This window comes from Sesamum indicum, linkage group LG4 (genome assembly GCF_026168435.1).
Source record: "Sesamum indicum cultivar Baizhima isolate 11 linkage group LG4, ASM2616843v1, whole genome shotgun sequence".
In the NCBI taxonomy this organism is placed as follows: Eukaryota; Viridiplantae; Streptophyta; class Magnoliopsida; order Lamiales; family Pedaliaceae; genus Sesamum; species Sesamum indicum.
The window spans coordinates 747,136-765,203 of NC_142660.1; the positions used below are offsets into that span (position 1 = coordinate 747,136).

At 34.6% G+C, this 18,068-nt stretch overlaps 2 protein-coding genes and 2 pseudogenes across 5 annotated transcripts; 1 reads left to right on the top strand and 3 right to left on the bottom strand.

The window, feature by feature from the left end:
- Positions 1-2,552: 2,552 nt before the first annotated feature.
- On the bottom strand, positions 2,553-4,563 carry LOC105159783 (uncharacterized; annotated as a pseudogene).
- A 260-nt stretch (positions 4,564-4,823) lies between these two features.
- LOC105159784 (beta-D-glucosyl crocetin beta-1,6-glucosyltransferase pseudogene) lies at positions 4,824-6,949 on the top strand (annotated as a pseudogene).
- A 147-nt stretch (positions 6,950-7,096) lies between these two features.
- LOC105159717 (Leucine-rich repeat receptor-like protein kinase family protein) lies at positions 7,097-10,223 on the bottom strand. Its single transcript, XM_011076891.3, has 2 exons — positions 7,778-10,223; positions 7,097-7,659 (listed from the first exon to the last, which is right to left on the bottom strand). Exons 1-2 carry the CDS (start codon positions 10,056-10,058, stop codon positions 7,292-7,294), a joined length of 2,649 nt encoding a protein of 882 aa, XP_011075193.1. The 5' UTR covers positions 10,059-10,223; the 3' UTR covers positions 7,097-7,291.
- Positions 10,224-14,754: 4,531 nt separating this feature from the next.
- On the bottom strand, positions 14,755-17,120 carry LOC105159719 (zinc finger A20 and AN1 domain-containing stress-associated protein 8). Of its 4 annotated transcripts, XM_088879937.1 has the most exons (3): positions 16,970-17,098; positions 16,398-16,450; positions 14,755-15,603 (listed from the first exon to the last, which is right to left on the bottom strand). In XM_088879937.1, the coding sequence occupies exon 3, from the start codon at positions 15,588-15,590 to the stop codon at positions 15,072-15,074; it is 519 nt and encodes a 172-aa protein (XP_088736063.1). In that variant the 5' UTR covers positions 15,591-15,603; positions 16,398-16,450; positions 16,970-17,098; the 3' UTR covers positions 14,755-15,071. The 4 variants fall into 4 exon arrangements, with proteins under 4 accessions (XP_088736063.1, XP_011075194.1, XP_011075195.1 ...); XM_011076892.3 differs by lacking the exon at positions 16,398-16,450 and having other exon boundaries at positions 16,970-17,120; XM_011076893.3 differs by lacking the exons at positions 16,398-16,450; positions 16,970-17,098 and adding an exon at positions 16,806-16,957.
- Positions 17,121-18,068: the final 948 nt, after the last annotated feature.

Consider the following 18,068-nt stretch of genomic DNA (forward strand, 5'->3'; position numbering starts at 1 on the left):
TTGTACCACATACGTCCTGATTGTTTAAGTCCGTACAAGGACCTTTTCAATTTGATGGAGTACATATGACGAGACTTTAACTGTAATGCTTCAGGCAATTTTAATCCTTCAGGGATTCTCATATAGATATCTGTATCCAATGACCCATACAGATATGCAGTTACCACATCCATGAGCTGCATTTGTAGTTGTTCAATTACTGATAAACTGATTAAAAATCTAAGTGTGGTAGCATCCACTACAGGTGAATATGTTTCAGTAAAATCAATTCCGGGCTTTTGAGTAAAGCCTTGGGCCACAAGTCTAGCTTTGTACCTTACAACTTCATTTCGTTCATTTCTCTTGCGTATGAACACCCACTTATAGCCAACAGGTTTGACACCTTTTGGTGTTGGAGTTATAGGTCCAAATACTTCTCGCTTATTTAGCGAGTCTAGCTCATCTTGTATGGCCTTTTTCCAACTTTTCCAATCATTTCGATGTCTACATTCCTCCATAGTTTGAGGATCATTTTCATCTTCATCCATGATTTGGACGGCTACAGAATAGGCAAAAATATCATTCATTTCAATTTCTTTTCGATACCAACCTAAACTGTTATGAACATAATTAATAGACATCTCATAACTGTCCTCGAGATCTTGCTCATTACTTTTAGAGTCATCAGATAAAACCGCTTCAGGGATTTTATCCTTAGAGACACTAGTGGTCACATTAGCATCATGATTAATTGAGACGATATGTTCCTTTCTCTTTCGAGGATTTGCATCTTTAGAGCCAAGTGGTCTACCACGCTTCCGGCGTATTTGTGACTCAGATGCATTTGATTTATTTAGAATCGCTTCAGGGACTTCTAAACGAGCTGGAACATTTTCAGCCGGAATATGTGATTTTGTGACCTTTTTGGTATCTATCAACGCTTCTGGTAGCCTATTTGCAACACTTTGCAAATGTATGATCCGTTGAACTTCAAGTTCACTATCATTTGTCCGTGGATCCATAAAAGACATAGATGTTGCATTCCATGCAATATCTTTCCTTTTAATCTCCTTATCTACTCCCCCTAATGCCGGGAATACTGTCTCATTAAATTGACAATCCAAGTACCTAGCAGTGAATTGATCACCGGTCATTGGTTCAAGGTACTTAATAATTGAGGGAGACTCAAAACCAACATAAATTCCCAGTCTCCGTTGTGGCCCCATTTTAGTTCGTTGAGGAGGGGGTATCGGGACGTACACCGCACAACCAAACACCTTTAAATGAGATATATTTGGTTCTCTTCCGGAGACCAATTGTAATGGAGAAAATTTATGGTAAGCGGTAGGTCTAAGACGAATTAGAGCCGCTGCATGCAAAATTGCATGCCCCCATGCCGATGAAGGCAATTTTGACCTCATCAATAAGGGTCTAGCTATTAATTGTAACCGCTTAATTAACGACTCTGCCAGGCCGTTTTGAGTATGTACATGAGCAACTGGATGCTCTACAACTATCCCAATTGATTGACAATAATCATTGAAGGATTTAGAAGTAAATTCTCCCGCATTATCTAGCCGTATCCTTTTAATAGGATAATCAGGAAAATGAGCCCTCAATTTAATAATTTGGGCTAACAGTCTTGCAAAAGCAACATTTCGTGTTGACAACAAGCTTATATGTGACCAACGTGTTGATGCGTCAATCAACACCATAAAGTATTTAAATGGCCCACATGACGGTGTTATTGGCCCGCATATGTCTCCTTGAATTCGTTCAAGAAACATAGGAGATTCTACATTCACTTTTGTCATAGATGGCTTTGTAATTAGTTTTCCAAGAGAACAAGCCGAACATATGAAATTGCTTTTAACAAGGAACTTCAGGTCCTTTAGTGGGTGTCCATGTGAATTTTCAATGATCCTATACATCATTGTTTTGGGTGGCCAAGTCTATCATGCCACAAAGTAAAAATACTTTGATCAGCTAACTTCGGGTTAGTGATACTATGTGTTTCAACGGAGCTTATCAATGTGCCATATAAACCAGAACTATATGTTCTCATTCTTTCTAAAACTTGCTTCTGGCCAGTTTTATATGTTGTAAGGTACAGATATTCGATACCATTTTCATTCATGGTTTCAATATGAAAACCATTTTGTCGAATATCCTTGAAACTCAATAAGTTCCTTTGTGATTTACTCGAATATAAGGCATCATTGATATGTAATCTTGTTCCTTCAGGTAACAAGATTGTAGCTCTTCCGGAGCCTTCAATAAGATTACTAACTCCTGAAATAGTACTCACATTTGTTCTTGTCATTAACAAACTTGAGAAAAATTTCTTGTTTCTCAAAATTGTATGTGTAGTGGCACTATCAACAAGACAATATTCCTTGTCATTGAGATTTGTAATGGCTTGATCCATTCTATATAAATGAAATAGACATATAATAAGTAAAAGAAACACTTCATTCATAAAATATAAAAACATTACAAGATTAAAGAAATACCCTATCAATGAAAGTAAACGTAACTGAATAATAGAAACATACTAATGACATGAGATAAATCTAATCAACAAGCATGTCAAAATCCTCAGTAATGTCACCAAACTGTAGGGGCAGCTCAGGGAGATTTTTATCTTCATTTTCAATAGACTGAAAAAAATCTGAAGCATCCATGTGGGTATTGACTGAGATTCCAGCCTCAACAAAATTAGTCTCAACTTCTTTACCTTTCGCTTTTACAGAAGCCTGGTATAATTTGACCAGATGTTGTGCCGTACGACAGGTACGGGACCAATGTCCAGACATCCCACATCTATAGCAAAGATCTTCATTTGTAGTTTTCTCTTGTTGATTCTTTGCCTTGTTCCTATTGTTCTTTTGAATATTGGGATTAATCCATGTATTACCACGACCATTACCGCGACCACGACCACGGCCGCGACCACCACGACCACGACCATAAGAATGGCCCCGTGGTGAGCCATGGTAACGACCATGCCCCTTTCGTGAAGAAGTAGCATTTGCTTCAGGCAATGCCGCTGAAATTTCAGGAAGTGGCTTGGAACCAGTGGGTCGGGTGTGATGGTTATTCAACAAAAGTTGATTATTTTCTTCTGCAACAAGCATGCATGAAATAACTCTGAATAGGTTTTGAACCCACGTTCCCTGTACTGCTGCTGGAGTACAAGGTTGGATGCATGAAAAGTAGAAAATGTTTTTTCCAACATTTGTTCATCCGTCACATCTTCTCCACATAACCTCAACTTTGATACAATTCGAAACATTTCAGAATTATATTCAGCAATCGTTTTGAAATCTTGCAGTCGCAATTGTATCCACTCATATCTTGCACGTGGTAAGATTACAGTCTTTTGATGGTCAAATCGATCCTTTAAACTCTTCCAGAGTTGAAAAGGACTTTTGACTGTTAAATATTGAGACTTCAGGCTCTCATGAAGATGATGACGAAGCAAAATCATTGCTTTAGCACAGTCTTGCTCAGAAGCAACAGTATTTTCTTTTATTGTTTCTCCCAATTTGCTACTTGCCAAATGTAGTTCGGCATCAAGAACCCATGATAGGTAGTTTTTTCCAGAAACATCAAGAGCAACGAAATCCAATTTTGTGAGATTGGCCATTAAGCTACAACAAGTTAATATGCACTTTTAGCATAATATTCAACATATACATAAAAGTAAATAATATGTATTACATATGATATAAAGTAAAAATGACATAAAACATTACTAACATTAAGTTACATATAAGTTACCATGTAATTAGTATGAATTATTATGGCATGCATACATGGAATTAAATAAAAATGTTTGCCTTAAATTTTATAATGTTACAAATAGCAATTAAATGGTATTCATGCCAAAATTGTTTTTCTTAACAAATAAATTTTGTTGCATATACTAGCAAAACATGTAAAATACATACATGGGCATATGAAACAAAACTATGTTATCGAAAAATTATCAGAAATCAAATAAATAAACGAAGAAGCATCGGGCTTCTTGATCAAGCCATTATCTCAAAACACTTCAGGTGGTGAGAAAATTAAACATATACTTATCATCACTTCAGGGATGATATTGCACATAATTGGTACAAAATATTTCACCTACTACTGGAGATGATTTTAACGCATTACTTACTTCAGGAAGCAATGAAATTTATAGAACATATCCACTTCAGGGGATAAAATCAAGAATTGTATGCCTGCTTCTGGAGGCAATATCACATCCACTTCAGGGGATAAAATCAAGAATTATATGCCTACTTTTGGAGGCAATATCACATCCACTTCAGGGGATGAAATCGAGAATTTATATATATAAATATATATATATATATATGTCTACTTCAAGAGACATTGAAATATACAATATAATTACTCATATTTTATTATGAAATATTCAAGAATAAAAGTAACTATGATATTGTAAAGGTAAACAAACAAAGAATAAAAATTATAATAATAAAATTAACATTTTACCTTGATCGATCGTAACGTAACGTCGTGCTGATAACGTGTTATAAACTTAGAGAAATTCTAAGTTTATTGGCCTATCACTCTTAATAGAATATAAAGAAATAATATATGTATTTCTCCAACAAACTTTCTTATTCACTCTCAAAAAATCACTTTACAAATAAAATACATGGTGGTATTTATAGACCACCAAAATTATGGTTACAAAATACATCATAACTATTTTAATTACAAATTATAATGGGGGATACAAAAGGGTGTATAACATAATGGGTATTAAAAAAGAATATGAAGAGGTGTATGCATTCATATATACATATTATATATAATATCCTTCATTTATGTCAACTTATACTCTACTAAATAACATAACCCCATCTTCCATAAATTTATTTCACCATGAGCATATCCACAACTCCATGCAAAAATTCATAGAAAAGCAAACCCTTCTTGATTCAGGAAACCATAATCTTACCTTGATTAACGCAAAACTTCATTTTCTGATCAGATTTTTCCTGCCCTACAAATCTTTATCCCTTCTCTCCTTACCTCAATTATGGAAAAATGGATTTCTTTTCCATTGTCCTCCTCTCTGAATTATGGGAACCTCTATCCATGCAACAACCACCTTCACCATAAATATACACCTAAGACCCTCTCCCTCAATCATCAGCATCCTTAGACAGAAAAGCTAAGAAAAACCAAGAAAGAGTTGTTACCATCTAGTTCATCTTTTGCCTCAACAGATAATTGACTATATTCATATGAGAGAGTATGTGTTGTGTGTTTTGTTATGAACGATGGATGCTAATAAAAACCAGAGTATTCAAGTTTTGATGTTCCCATGGTTAGCTTATGGTCATATAACACCTTACCTAGAGTTAGCCAAGAAACTTACAAGTAGAGGTTTCAACATATCCTTGTGTTCCACCCCAGCCACACTCTGTTGCGTCGACAAAAAGATCACCAATAAGCTGTCCCAGTCCATAAAGCTAGTGCCCCTTTTCTTGCCACCTTTACCCGGCCTCCCCCCTGAGCTTCACACCACAAATGGCCTCCCACCCCACGTCATGCCTAGCCTCAAAGAGGCCTTCGACTTGTCGATCAACGACTTCTCCAATATACTCAAACAACTCAAGCCTCATATGCTTATCTATGACTTCCTCCAGCCATGGGCTCCTGTGGTTGCCAAAGAGCAAAAGATCCCTGCAGTTGAGTTCGTTACTAGTAGTTCTACTATGAGTTCGTTCATGTTTCACTATTTCAGGAAGCCCTGGATTGAGTTTCCTTTTCCGAATATTTATTTTCGTGATTATGAGTATAGCAACATGAAGAAGTTGTTAAGGTGTGCTTCGGATCCGAGGGAGAGAGATAAGGCTTCTGAGGGAGTTGAGAGGTCTTGCAAGATCGTGTTGATCAAAGGGTTTAGGGATATTGAGGGTAAGTACATTGATTATGTTACTAGTTTAGTTGGCAAGAAGTTTGTCCCGGTGGGTCCATTAGTTCAAGAACCTAGCCCTGATGAAAAAGATGATGAAAGTTTGTGTACTTTCTCATGGCTTGACATGAAAGAGAGGAAATCCACGGTTTTTGTTTCATTTGGGAGTGAATATTTTCTCACTAAGGAAGATATTGATGAGATTGCCTATGGGCTTGAGCTTAGCAAGATTAACTTCATATGGGTTCTGAGGTTCCCCAAAGGTGCAAATGGGCACAATGGATTGTTGGGAAAAACATTGCCAAGAGGAGTTCTTGAGAGGGTTGGAGATAGAGGTAAAATCTTGGAGGGGTGGGCTCCACAGACAAAGATCCTGGGACATGAAAGCATTGGAGGTTTTGTGAGCCATTGTGGTTGGAATTCTGTGATAGAGAGTATGAACTTTGGGGTCCCAATTATAGCAGTTCCAATGCACCTTGACCAGCCCATCAATGCTAGGCTTGTGGAAGAAGTTGGAGTCGGAGTGGAGGTTGTGAGGGACAGAAACAAGAGGCTCAGTAGAGGAAGATTGGCTGCAGTTATCAAACAGGTGGTGATGGAAGACTGTGGAGAAGTTGTGAGGCAAAGGGCTGCTGAAATGAGGGAGAAGCTCAAGTCCAAGGGAGATCAAGAGATTGATGAAGTGGTCAAAGAACTAGTTATAGTCTGCAACAACAGTTGATTCTATTAATAGCTTCAATTTAGGGTGACAGTCTTTTTTTTTTGGCTGATTGGTCTGTGCCCTTTTTCATAGTTTTTGGATATGTGCCTTTTCTTGTGAGAGCACTGTCAATTTCATGCAGAGCAACACTATATAACTTCGTGGTCAATTATAAAGCCAGCTATGAAGTATTAGTACTATTTAGGTAATGTTTCTCTGTGGTTTGACGTTTTGCTCTTTCTACCAATGCGTTTGCTAACAGGTTGAGATTTGTATATAACAAATTAAATCGATCTGGACATAATAAGCTTTTCATGCAAGAATATTGGTTTTGTTTCTTTGTTGTCGCAATAGGATCCTTCTCTTTATGTTTTTACTTCTGTGTCATTTGAATTAATATTTTCTTGAACTTTTTTGCAGTGTGTATAGAAGGTTTAAAGGTCAAGAATTCAGTAATTCAAGACATGATGTAAGTACAACATTAAACTAGCAAAAGCAAGCCAAGCCCATGAACAGAATGTAATTATATTACAGTAATGAAAAGCAAAAAGAATTGAAGACATCCCTCCTATTGTCTCACTCTGAGATCAAACCATCCAAGAAACAGGACAGAGTTCATGTAAAAGGGATTTGAATGAATCAAAATGAGGGTATAGACTTCAAGTTCAGAGAGGAACTGAACTATCAACACTAGCAGAAAACTCGAAATCTTGAAGACTAGTTTCCAGAGACTGAAGCACTTTAACAACTTCACACATTGATGGCCTCTTCTCTGGTATTACAGAAGTACAATGCAGACCAATTTCTAGAGCTTCCAGCATTTGTTGTTGGAACGAACTTGAAATCTTTGGATCGAGAACTTTCAAGGCTCCGTTAGTGATGTTAATCTTTCTCCTTACCCACTTTACAACATCAATAGAAGCCTCCTCTGATTCCTTTTTCTCTGCTTGTCGACCCGTCAAGAGCTCTAACAGGACAACGCCAAAGCTGTAGGTGTCGTTTTGTTCTGTGGCCTTTTTCGTGTGACCACATTCTGGGATGGAACAGATGCAGGGATCAGTAAAAGCTTTCTAAGAGCAAAAGTAAGCCAATAAACAATTTTCAGCTAAAGGAAACGAAAATGTGCAGTTCATACAACCAAAAGCTAGTACCTGGTGCCAAGTAGCAAGAAGATGCAGATTCTGATGCAATTACTGATTGAAATGTATTTTCTCCAATAATTCGATCTAAAGCAAAGTCGGTGAGCTTTGGTTGAAAATCAGCATCCAGAAGAACATTGTTCGACTTCAAGTTTCTATGTAGTAAATGTGGAAGGTAATCTTTGTGAAGATAGGCCAGCCCTTGAGCAATGCCAATGGCAATCTTCAGTCTCATACTCCACTGCAAATTGAAGTCTGGTTTGGAAATAAGATCACCAAGGCTTCCGTTTGGCAGATATTCATATATCAGCAATATTGAATCATCAGAATGGCAAAATCCCAGGATTTTCACAATATTTTTGTGCCTAATCTTTGCTAAAGTCTTGACCTCATTTTTCAGAGCTTTTGAAGACTGGCTAGAAAAGTTCAATATCTTCTTCACGACAACAAGCTCACCACTTGGTAAATTCACTACATAAACTCTCCCGAAATTTGCACCATCTCCTCTGGCTGACTTTTCATCCATCGCCATAATCAAATCATGCTCAGTGACTCTAAGAGGATAAAAGAAAACTGATCTCCATGAACCTAACTGAGATTTTTGCTTGTGAGAGCGGATCAAGTAAAATGCAAAAGCAAAGACCAGAAGTGCAAAAGCTAGAGCTGTAAAAACTAAGGCACAGGTCAATTTAGTAAAGCCAGATGGTGTGCTTATCGACTTGTCGTCCAAACAAGAATTGGGCAATCCTGGACCACATAAGCCAGGATTTCCTTGCAAAAACGAAGCTGGAAGGCCGGAGATCAGTGATGCTGGAACTCTGCCGGACAGCTTATTGAATGAAACATTGAAGAGTGCAAGCTTCAACCTTTCAAGTTCTTGTGGAATTGAACCAGTAAGATTGTTCTTAGAAAGATCAAGGTATGTTAACACTGGCAGATCGGCCAGAGATTCTGGGATTTCACCTGCAAAACTATTATCTGCCAGAGATAAAGATACTAACTTTTTGCATCTTTTCACCTCTGGGATGCTTCCTGAGAGAAAATTGTGGGAAAGATTGATAATACTCATCACTGGTGAATCACAAAAATTCGGAGGAAGCTCGCCGTATAAACCGTTCAACGATGCAGAGAATCTGTACAAACTTCTCACTTTCCCAATTCCCAGAGGGAATGTACTGGTGAAACTATTGTTATCAATCTGAACATGCTCCAGTTGAGCGGCCTCGGATATTGAATCAGGTATTTCACCAGTAAACCTGTTGTTTTCAGCTCTGATGAGCTTGATTTTAGGCAATGACCATAGCCAAGAAGGAAAATTCCCACTCAACCCATTGTTCTGAACTTCAAACCTTTCAAGATTTGTGCATTCATTGATAAGGTCATTGGGTATTGAACCATTAAAGAAATTGGTATGCAGACTCAAGCTCACAAGACCATTAGCTTCACAAACCCCATTAGGAAATGACCCAGAAAGCTTGTTCAGGGAGACATCAAAAGAAACCAAATTTGGGAGAAACTCAATCTTAGGTAAGTTACCAGTAAGATTATTCTGAGAAAGGTCTAAAATTGTCAAACTGTTCAAACCCTTAAAGAAATCTGCTGGTATTTCTCCATAAAAACCTGAGCTTTGCAACAAAAGCTGTTCAAGTTTACCAAGTTCAACAATATCTGCAGGAAGTTCACTAACCAAGAATGGATTGTGAGACAAATCAAGAACCACAAGCTCAGTAAAATTACCAAAAACCACTGGAACACCACCTGAAAGCAAGTTGCTGCCCAAGTTAAGAACTCTAAGCTGCCTCAATGAACCAATGCTTTCTGGGATCTTTCCCTCAACGTGGTTCCTACTAAAATCAAGCACTTGCAATGGCTTAAACTGAGATATTTGTTCTGGGATTGTTCCCCAAATGAGATTGTTACTGAGGTTTAAGGTCACCAGAGAGCCACATTCAGAGAGGTGAAGTGGGATAGGCTGGTTAAAGAGATTATCAGCAAGATTAAGATGAGCAAGATTAGCAAGCTTGCATATGGAAGCTGAGATTTCACCAGAAAGATTCAAGCTTTGCAGGTTAAGAGAAGAAACAAAGAAAGGAGCTGGATTTGTGCAAGAAACTCCAGTCCAGTTACAATGGTGAATGGCTGTAGCGTTTGACCATCCAGAGAGAGTGTTCATAGAGTCCTCAATGGAGTTCTTGAACTGGAGCAAGATCTCTGCTTCTGAAGCTGCAGAGTTCACAAGAAACAATGAGAATAACAATGAGAGAAGTAGAGTGTGCTTACAGGTGGTAGCCATTGGAGAAGAGAATGAATCTGCTTAGCTTTAATGGAGTTTGAGATTGGTAAGTATTCTTTTTCTACACTTTATCAGTGAGGTCAGGTGGGGTTTAGAGGTTTTGATGGAGAATATTGAGAATGAATGAGAGGTTTGGATGATGAATTGTTGGTTTCAAGCTCTCCCTGTCAGCAAAATCTATTAAAACTTGACCTTAGAAGGACTTGTGTGCAAATTAAAATCCCCAAAAAGTCAATGATGACAAAAATAAAAGATAACTACAACTTATTATTACTAACACTTTTCTCTTAAACTATAAATATATACATATATAAAATACAATCATTTGAGAAACTTTCTAGTTAAGATATTACATCTCAAATTAGTATTACATCTCGTATTATACTTGAATATATATATATTTTATATGTATAAAATTCATAATTATCGGTATATATATTTATATACTATTTTATACAGGTAATATATATACATATATCAAGTGTAATATTAATTTATAAAAAATAAAGAAAAATAAAAAATTTAAACATATGAAAATAACATTTGTAATAAGTACATTATGTAATTCAAACATCCTATTAATGTTGATTTTCATAAATATTCTCAATTGGAGCTTTGGAAGACAAGGGTGTTTATGGTCATTTAACACAAGTTTTGGGCAATAATATATTTGAACATGCAAGAAAAGACAAAATCACCCCTATTTACTTTTTATAATCATGGGGTGGCATGGATTTTCACAAGGCCTTGTTGTGTTGTGAGTTTTTAATATATTTTTTTAACAAAAAAAACAATGGAATTTTCACTTGGGCAAATATGTCTTTTAAGCAAAGAATCCTATGAGGCATCAAATCATGCACAAGGGTTTTGTAGGATTTGACCTTTCACCAACCATACATCCATAGACATGATAGTGAGAAAACCCTTATTTTCTCCAAAACACATATATAGCTCATTTGACTTTCCTACAACTTGTGTATTTATTTATTTTGTCTCTATTCACTTGTTTATTTCACTTTCATTATTAATTCTATTCGACTCTAATAATTAGGCTTGTTGAGAAATTTTCAATAAAAATTCTTTAATTTTTAAATTAATCTCCACATAAATTCAAATGGTTCAAAGAATTACAACACAATAAACACGCACAAACCATCGTACACATCTTCATTATGGTAGTCCGACATATATATGGAGCTCCAAATGACCTGTACTCATACGCATTCATATGACGGAATTTCAGTAATCTATTTGATCCTTATATCTACAGTGTATTTGACTCGAGTCGGTGAAAAAACATGCAGATCTTAGTCCTATTTTGATGTTTCACAATTCTGCGTGTTTTAGTTATTTTACTCCCATAATTATATTATATGATATATATATATATATTGAGATAAACAAATAGATAGATAGACATAGATAAGGGATAAGAAGAATAAATTAATTTGTAAATAAGCAGAGAAATGAATAAATTATTAGAATAAGCAATAAAATAGTTAGGCAGCAGAGAGAGAGAAATATTTGTGTACCCCGTGACGACCTCACCCGCTGGTTTTACTTGATCATGACAACACACTTGATGGAACACTACACACTACACTACACCTCACATGCCAACTTCAATTCCATTTTCCCAAAAAAAACTATACTATATATCAATCTTTTTTTTTTAATTATTATTATTAATATGTACCACATTCTCTCTCTCTCTATATATATATATATATGATTTTTTTTAATTAAAATTTTTATAAATAAATAATATGCGCAAATTTCATAATGTGATTGGTCTAAATAGACAACTGGTATGAATACCCTAATGATTATTGTGGTTTATGATCGCGTAGATTTTATTTTACTAACTCGCGTGGAATGAGAAGTATATATATGTCGATTCATTAGTTGGGTATTTGTTATTTCAGTATTTTTTTCTATAGATATTATTCATAGTGGTTAATTCATCAAGTGTAATATTTAAATCGATATTATTTTCTAAAAAAAATAAAAAGAGACAGAAAAAATAGCATGGGGCTTGCAACTTTTGGTGAGAATGGCATGCGTTAGAAGGAATTGGATTATAGCATAATTGTGTGTAGGACACCACACATAATAATACATTGTCCCAATCAACATCAACAAAAATCAAGGAACTAAATAATTACTAATCAAGTGATGAGGTGCAGTGAATTTTATGTTTGCTTTTTCCCTATCATTTCTTGCATTACTATTGTAGCATATAATTGGATGCACAACTCGAAATTCTGGCCCGATAGGGTAAGGTTTTATTGCGTCTATATATGTATGAGATCGATTTTATGTAGTGAAAAGTTCTGTATTCGAATTTTATTGTGTGAAAAATTTAAAATTACTGCCTATAAAGATTCACGAACGAATACTAGTCTCGAGTCCAATGAATTTAGATATAACTCGTGGGAAGAAAAAACAAAAGATATGATGTATTCTATATGTTCAACGATTAAAATGAAATATGACCAATAATTATTGCAAATTACCATGCAAAAGTGCATCATCACTTCATCCCATTGCTATTTAAAATATAAATTGATAAAGTTTTTGAAATATTTGTACCTGAATCTGACATTCGAGACACTTCTAAATATAATTCGATTTAAATATAAAGAATGGAAAGTGAAAATTGAAATTTGATCGATTTAATTTGGAGTTGTATATTTTTTTTATACACTTACTTTGAAGTATATTTACAAATTATAGGTATGTTAATTTTCAATATATATATATATATATATATATAGGCCAAAAAGAAGAAAACAAAAAAGATTAATTCCAACTTGGTAAATAAGTTTGTGGGTGAAAAAATAGTAATGGTAATTATAAGTAGGAAAGAGTATTTTGGGCTAAATTACAAGTTGACTTTCAGTAACTTTTTCTTTTTCCCCTTTTATTTACCATTGAAATTTGAATAGTGAAATTATACGAACTATTATTGCAGCTTTTTGTAGATGAGAATCTAAGACTAAAAGGGCAAACAAAAGTTTTTCACTGCCCAAGAAATTCTTGCCCACATGAAATGAATTACCAATTCACCATAGCCCCATGACTTTTGTAAATTCTATTTTTGTCACACTTTTGGGGTGTTTTTTGTGTTTGTACTATTTTACAACCCTTAAATTAACAAGAAAACAAGAAATGAATGAAGAAAGTACGACCAATATCTTGGTGAAAATTAAAGGGTGGCTTTTTCACTTTGACCCCTCAACTTGTGAGTATATACACTCTCTAACCTCTACTAAGAAAATTTAATTTATAAAGTAATAAGAATACTCTTCTTAGGGATAATTATACCGTCCTTTTATGAAATTAAGTGTTATTACACGTAAATTTTTTATAATTTAAAAAATACCATTTAGTACCCTCGATGTTTGTTCCATTTAATAAATTGATCATTTTATAGTCAGAATTCACAGAATTTGTTGACATTATGAACAAAAAGATAATGAAAAATTGTATACCCTCGTTGACTTATTATAGGTCAAATAAATCTTTTATAATCTAACTACCCTCATACATCTTTCACACCCGCTAATGTATTTGAAAAGATATATCTTCATCCTTATAACAGTAGTTTGATAAAAAAAATATTTATTTGACCGACAATGAGTCAATAGTGAGTCAAACTATGAGTAAATATAGATTTTCATTCACTTTTTATCAATAAATTCTATGAATTTTGACAAACGGATAAATCTATTTTTGGGCAAAAACAAACACCAGTGATATTAGATGTGATTTTTCAATTCATAGGAGATCAACATATAATTTCACCAAATTTCAGGAGAGCAATGCAGTGAAAGAATGAAGGAGGAATGAAAGAAAAGAAGAAGAAGTGGAGTTACATTTTCAATTAAAACTTACTCAAATAATGCCAATTAATTTAATGTTTTCAATGTATATGAATCGGAGTGTGCGTTTGAACATTCAACCCTAGAAAAGTGCCCAACCTTTTCGGATGCCCAATTATTTATTATTTATTTTTTCAAAAATAATATTGGATTTTCCACTTCTTCTTTTTTCTTTTTATCCTTCTTGGGTTTATGGAATATTTGTTTACACTCTTGTACAAATGTTCAAGAACGATTTCCAATGAATGCTCATCACAACTTTATTTCAACTTTTTATTATAAATAAACAAACAAACAAAATATTTTAATTTATAGTTTATACTTTTAAATTGTTACATTAAATTACGTTCTCCTAAATTTTGATGTAATTACATATAATTTTTCAAATCACATTAAATTTACATATAATTACATTAAACCTCAATGGACAGGAATGTAAATATCCTTAAAATTTATTTCAGCCAAAAAGCTATATACATCCCCCTCGCCACCAAATTTTACAGCTTGCTGACAGGCAATACTCCAACAAGCTTTAACATAAGGAACATTTCGTGAGGGAAAGTATTATCTAACAAGGAGAATGATTTCTCCAATAAAAACACTCCAAAGTATAGAAGCAAACATAAAATCACAAATGATGCATGACAAGGAGAGACATCAACCTTTTTCCTTTCTGCAAGGGATTCTTCCTATTTCTCTGCGGGAGAAAGAGAAATGGAAAGGGAAAGGAGATGAATAGAACAAATATCGAATCCTTCGCATTATTATGTTTGATATTTTTATTTATCGTGACCATACTGTAACAGGAGAGATGAACGAGGAGAAACGAAGATGCATATCCGAAGACGGGCTAGTTTACAAATTCCACAACAATGTCATTCAAGCCAACGAATAACAACTTACACACCGGAGCAAACCAAAGTAACCCTAGCCGGATCGACAAGGACTCCAGGGTCCATAGAGTGCAATAAACCACAGTGATAAACCCCCCCATTCTCTTGTCTAAGTCCACCCAACATCAGTACCAGAGAGACCTATCAAGAATGACTGGCCAACATACACGAGAAGATGCATAGGTGTATATAAAAGCGAGCATCGCACTTTGCTTCACAACTTTTAGACCGTACTTCTAGATCTTGTCAAGCTTTTCAGCTTTAACAAGAGGATTTGCTTTTGAGATAGCATCTCTACCAGCAGCCTGGTAATCAAACGGACAGTCGTGTTTGTCTGAGTAACGATGAGTTGAACAGAAGAGGTTCCCACACCTACAACTGAATCCTGTTAAACCCACACGCTTGTGACAAGTGGTGCACCTATTTGGGCCCTCCTTCACCTTCATTTCTGAATTTGGCAACGATGCCAAGTCGGGAGATGGCTGAGGTGAAGCAGCCTTCAACTCAAGTGGTCCTGCTTCCACATCCACAGGATTAGCCAAAAGGGGCTCCTTCTCATTGCTATTTGAGCTGCCGTTGACAATGTTCTCGATGGAGGATGCTGCAAGCTTGGCCTGTTGCTGCTTCAGTATCATGTCCTTATGACACTTGGAGCACATATTCATGGTGGCAGCACTGCCAAAGAAGCCACAGTTGTTAATGCAGAGAATCGGGCCTTCTGGAGCTTGGCAACCAGTCTCTTTGGAAGACTCCATTTATGCTAGTTTCCTGCCATTCACCACAACATGTACCTCAGTGTTACGTCACTGCTATGAAGAAAGATACAAGAGTGATAGGCTCATACGGTTAGCAAATTAGTATGCAGGTAATCACATCCCAAAAAAGAGAAAACACGTCAATCTCAATCCTCTAGTGTGCATTTTAGCTGGGTCATTCAATAGAAGGTTGATGGAGTTGGGAAGAGAGAAGAGAACATTGGTGCTTAAAAGCTATAGGATATCAGCGCATATTGCACAGAGCTATTAATCAAAGTGTATGAAGAATTATAAAGATTCCTTATACCAGTTAGTGGACAATCTGCAAATCTTAAACATCATGCTCAAGACACTGTTTGAAAAAGCACCTATGTTTTCCATTGAGAATATTATGGAGTAAAATCTACCACCCTTCCTCCAAAGAAATGCTTAAGATATCATCAGAGAGAGAAAGTTAATCTCGATATAAGCATGTAAAAGACATCATCACAACCATCAACTCAAAAGCATAACAGTAGAAAACAGCAAGCACTGCTCATTCATATTACACAAAATTAAATGAGAAATAACAAATATACAGAACCATGAAAAAAAATAACAACTTCCTCAAGTAGCTAGAGACTCATCAAAAACTATATATTCATTAAAATTTGTACTCATGTCATTCTGAATCTTTGAACACTTCTATAGTACAACCAACATTTAGAAATGAAGAGACAAACACAATGATCTTATCAGCAATTTATTCAGAATATGATGATGTAACTACAAAACAACTAGTGTCAGGTTAATTGCAAGGATTTCAACTTTTCTCTCTCTCTCAAAATCCCTTCAGTCCAGGAATCAAACACCACAAACCCCTGAAAGAAAAGAAGTAGAATTTAACCTTTGCTCTTATAAGATAAAAACACCAGGTCATTCAAAAAATTCCTAACTTTTTGCGTTTATCAAATTCCTTCAGTCCATAGACTAAATAGTACAATTCCATGAGTGATGAACACTAGAGCTAACCATAATTCATATCAATAGAGAGCCAAATATCACAAAAATTAACCAAAAACAAATTTTCCACTTTTCTCAAAAACAAACCACTAAGTCCACAAACCAAATAGTGAAGTCCCATCACTCATAACAAAAGCATAAAAAAAAAAACTTTCACGTTTGAACCAATAAACAAAGAAGCTTTTAGCCGATCTTGGCTTCGGAAAACCCAACCAGGATTTTGTCAGACCATTTTTCCTGACCAGCAATTCGAGCAAAAGGGACAAAAAGATTCAATTTCTACACGAAATCAACAAAACCCTTAAGCAGATCACTGAATCGGGAGACGAATTGCATGAAGTATTCTGAATTAAAGACGAAAAAATCGTGAGTAATACCTTAATTCGAGGGATAATTGAGGCAATTTGAGAGGTGAAGGGAAAAAGGAGGAGGAGGAGGAGAGAGACAGAGACAGAGACAGAGTCTCGGAACAATTTTTATTTTATTGAAAATGATTTCACTTTTTCCCCTTTGTACCTCTCATTATTTATAGGGGATTTATTTTTTATTGCTTTACCTTAAAAAAGAAGAAAAACAAAAGTATAACCATCCACGAAAAGCTATTATTCAAATCAAATTAATTATATAATAAAAATAATATAATTAATTTTTTTAAAAAAAATTACATTAATAATAATATAAATACATCGTATTTACCATAAAAATTATATAAATATGACCAAATTCAATTACAATTAGAATTTCCCATAAAGTCTCTACCCTCACCAAACTCTACCTTTTTGCCATTTTGATTAAATTGTAATTAAATAATTTTAGAGAGTAAAAGAATCTTAAAAATAATTCAGATGAAATTATTAAAATATTAATACCTCATTTTTCTTTAATAAAAATAAGACACATGTGAAGTTATTTTGAGATAAATAAATAAAAAATGGTTGCTCTTACCATTTCAACTATAACTCTATATGCCATTCCTATAGTAAAAAATAAAAAAAAAATGAAAGATTTTTGCTATGATACTATAAAATCTATTTAATTGTTTTTTATTTATTTATTTGAGGTTTCAATATTTATAGTTTAATAGTAAACAATCAAATTAATTAATAGGGATAATTGCACTGTATTTTCTTAAAGTTTTGTATAATTATAGGTAAATTTATTATAATTTAAAAAATTACAAATAGTATTTCTGGTGTTTGTTCGTCTACCAAATAGATATATCTATTACTCAAAAAGTATTAACAAATAAATTAAACGAAAATTTATATTTATCCATGTTAATTTACAACTAACTTATTACAGGTCAAATAAATATTTCATAACCAAACTACCTTATATACAAATATTTCACATACATTGGCGCATGAAGATACATCAGGGTAGTTTGATCAGAAAATATTTGTTTGACTTACATTGGTCAGCAGTAAGTCAATCGAAAATAAATATATTTTTTTATATTTTTTTTGCTAATTTGTC

What these genes read in the sequence shown, in the direction of transcription:
- LOC105159717 (XM_011076891.3), bottom strand. Translation starts at nt 10,058, where the DNA reads ATGGCTACCACCTGTAAGCACACTCTACTTCTCTCATTGTTATTCTCA. An exon ending in TTCTTGCTACTTGGCACCAG is followed by an intron (nt 7,660 to 7,777) that starts GTACTAGCTTTT and finishes GTTCCATCCCAG; the next exon opens with AATGTGGTCACACGAAAAAG.
- LOC105159719 (XM_011076892.3), bottom strand. Translation starts at nt 15,590, where the DNA reads ATGGAGTCTTCCAAAGAGACTGGTTGCCAAGCTCCAGAAGGCCCGATT.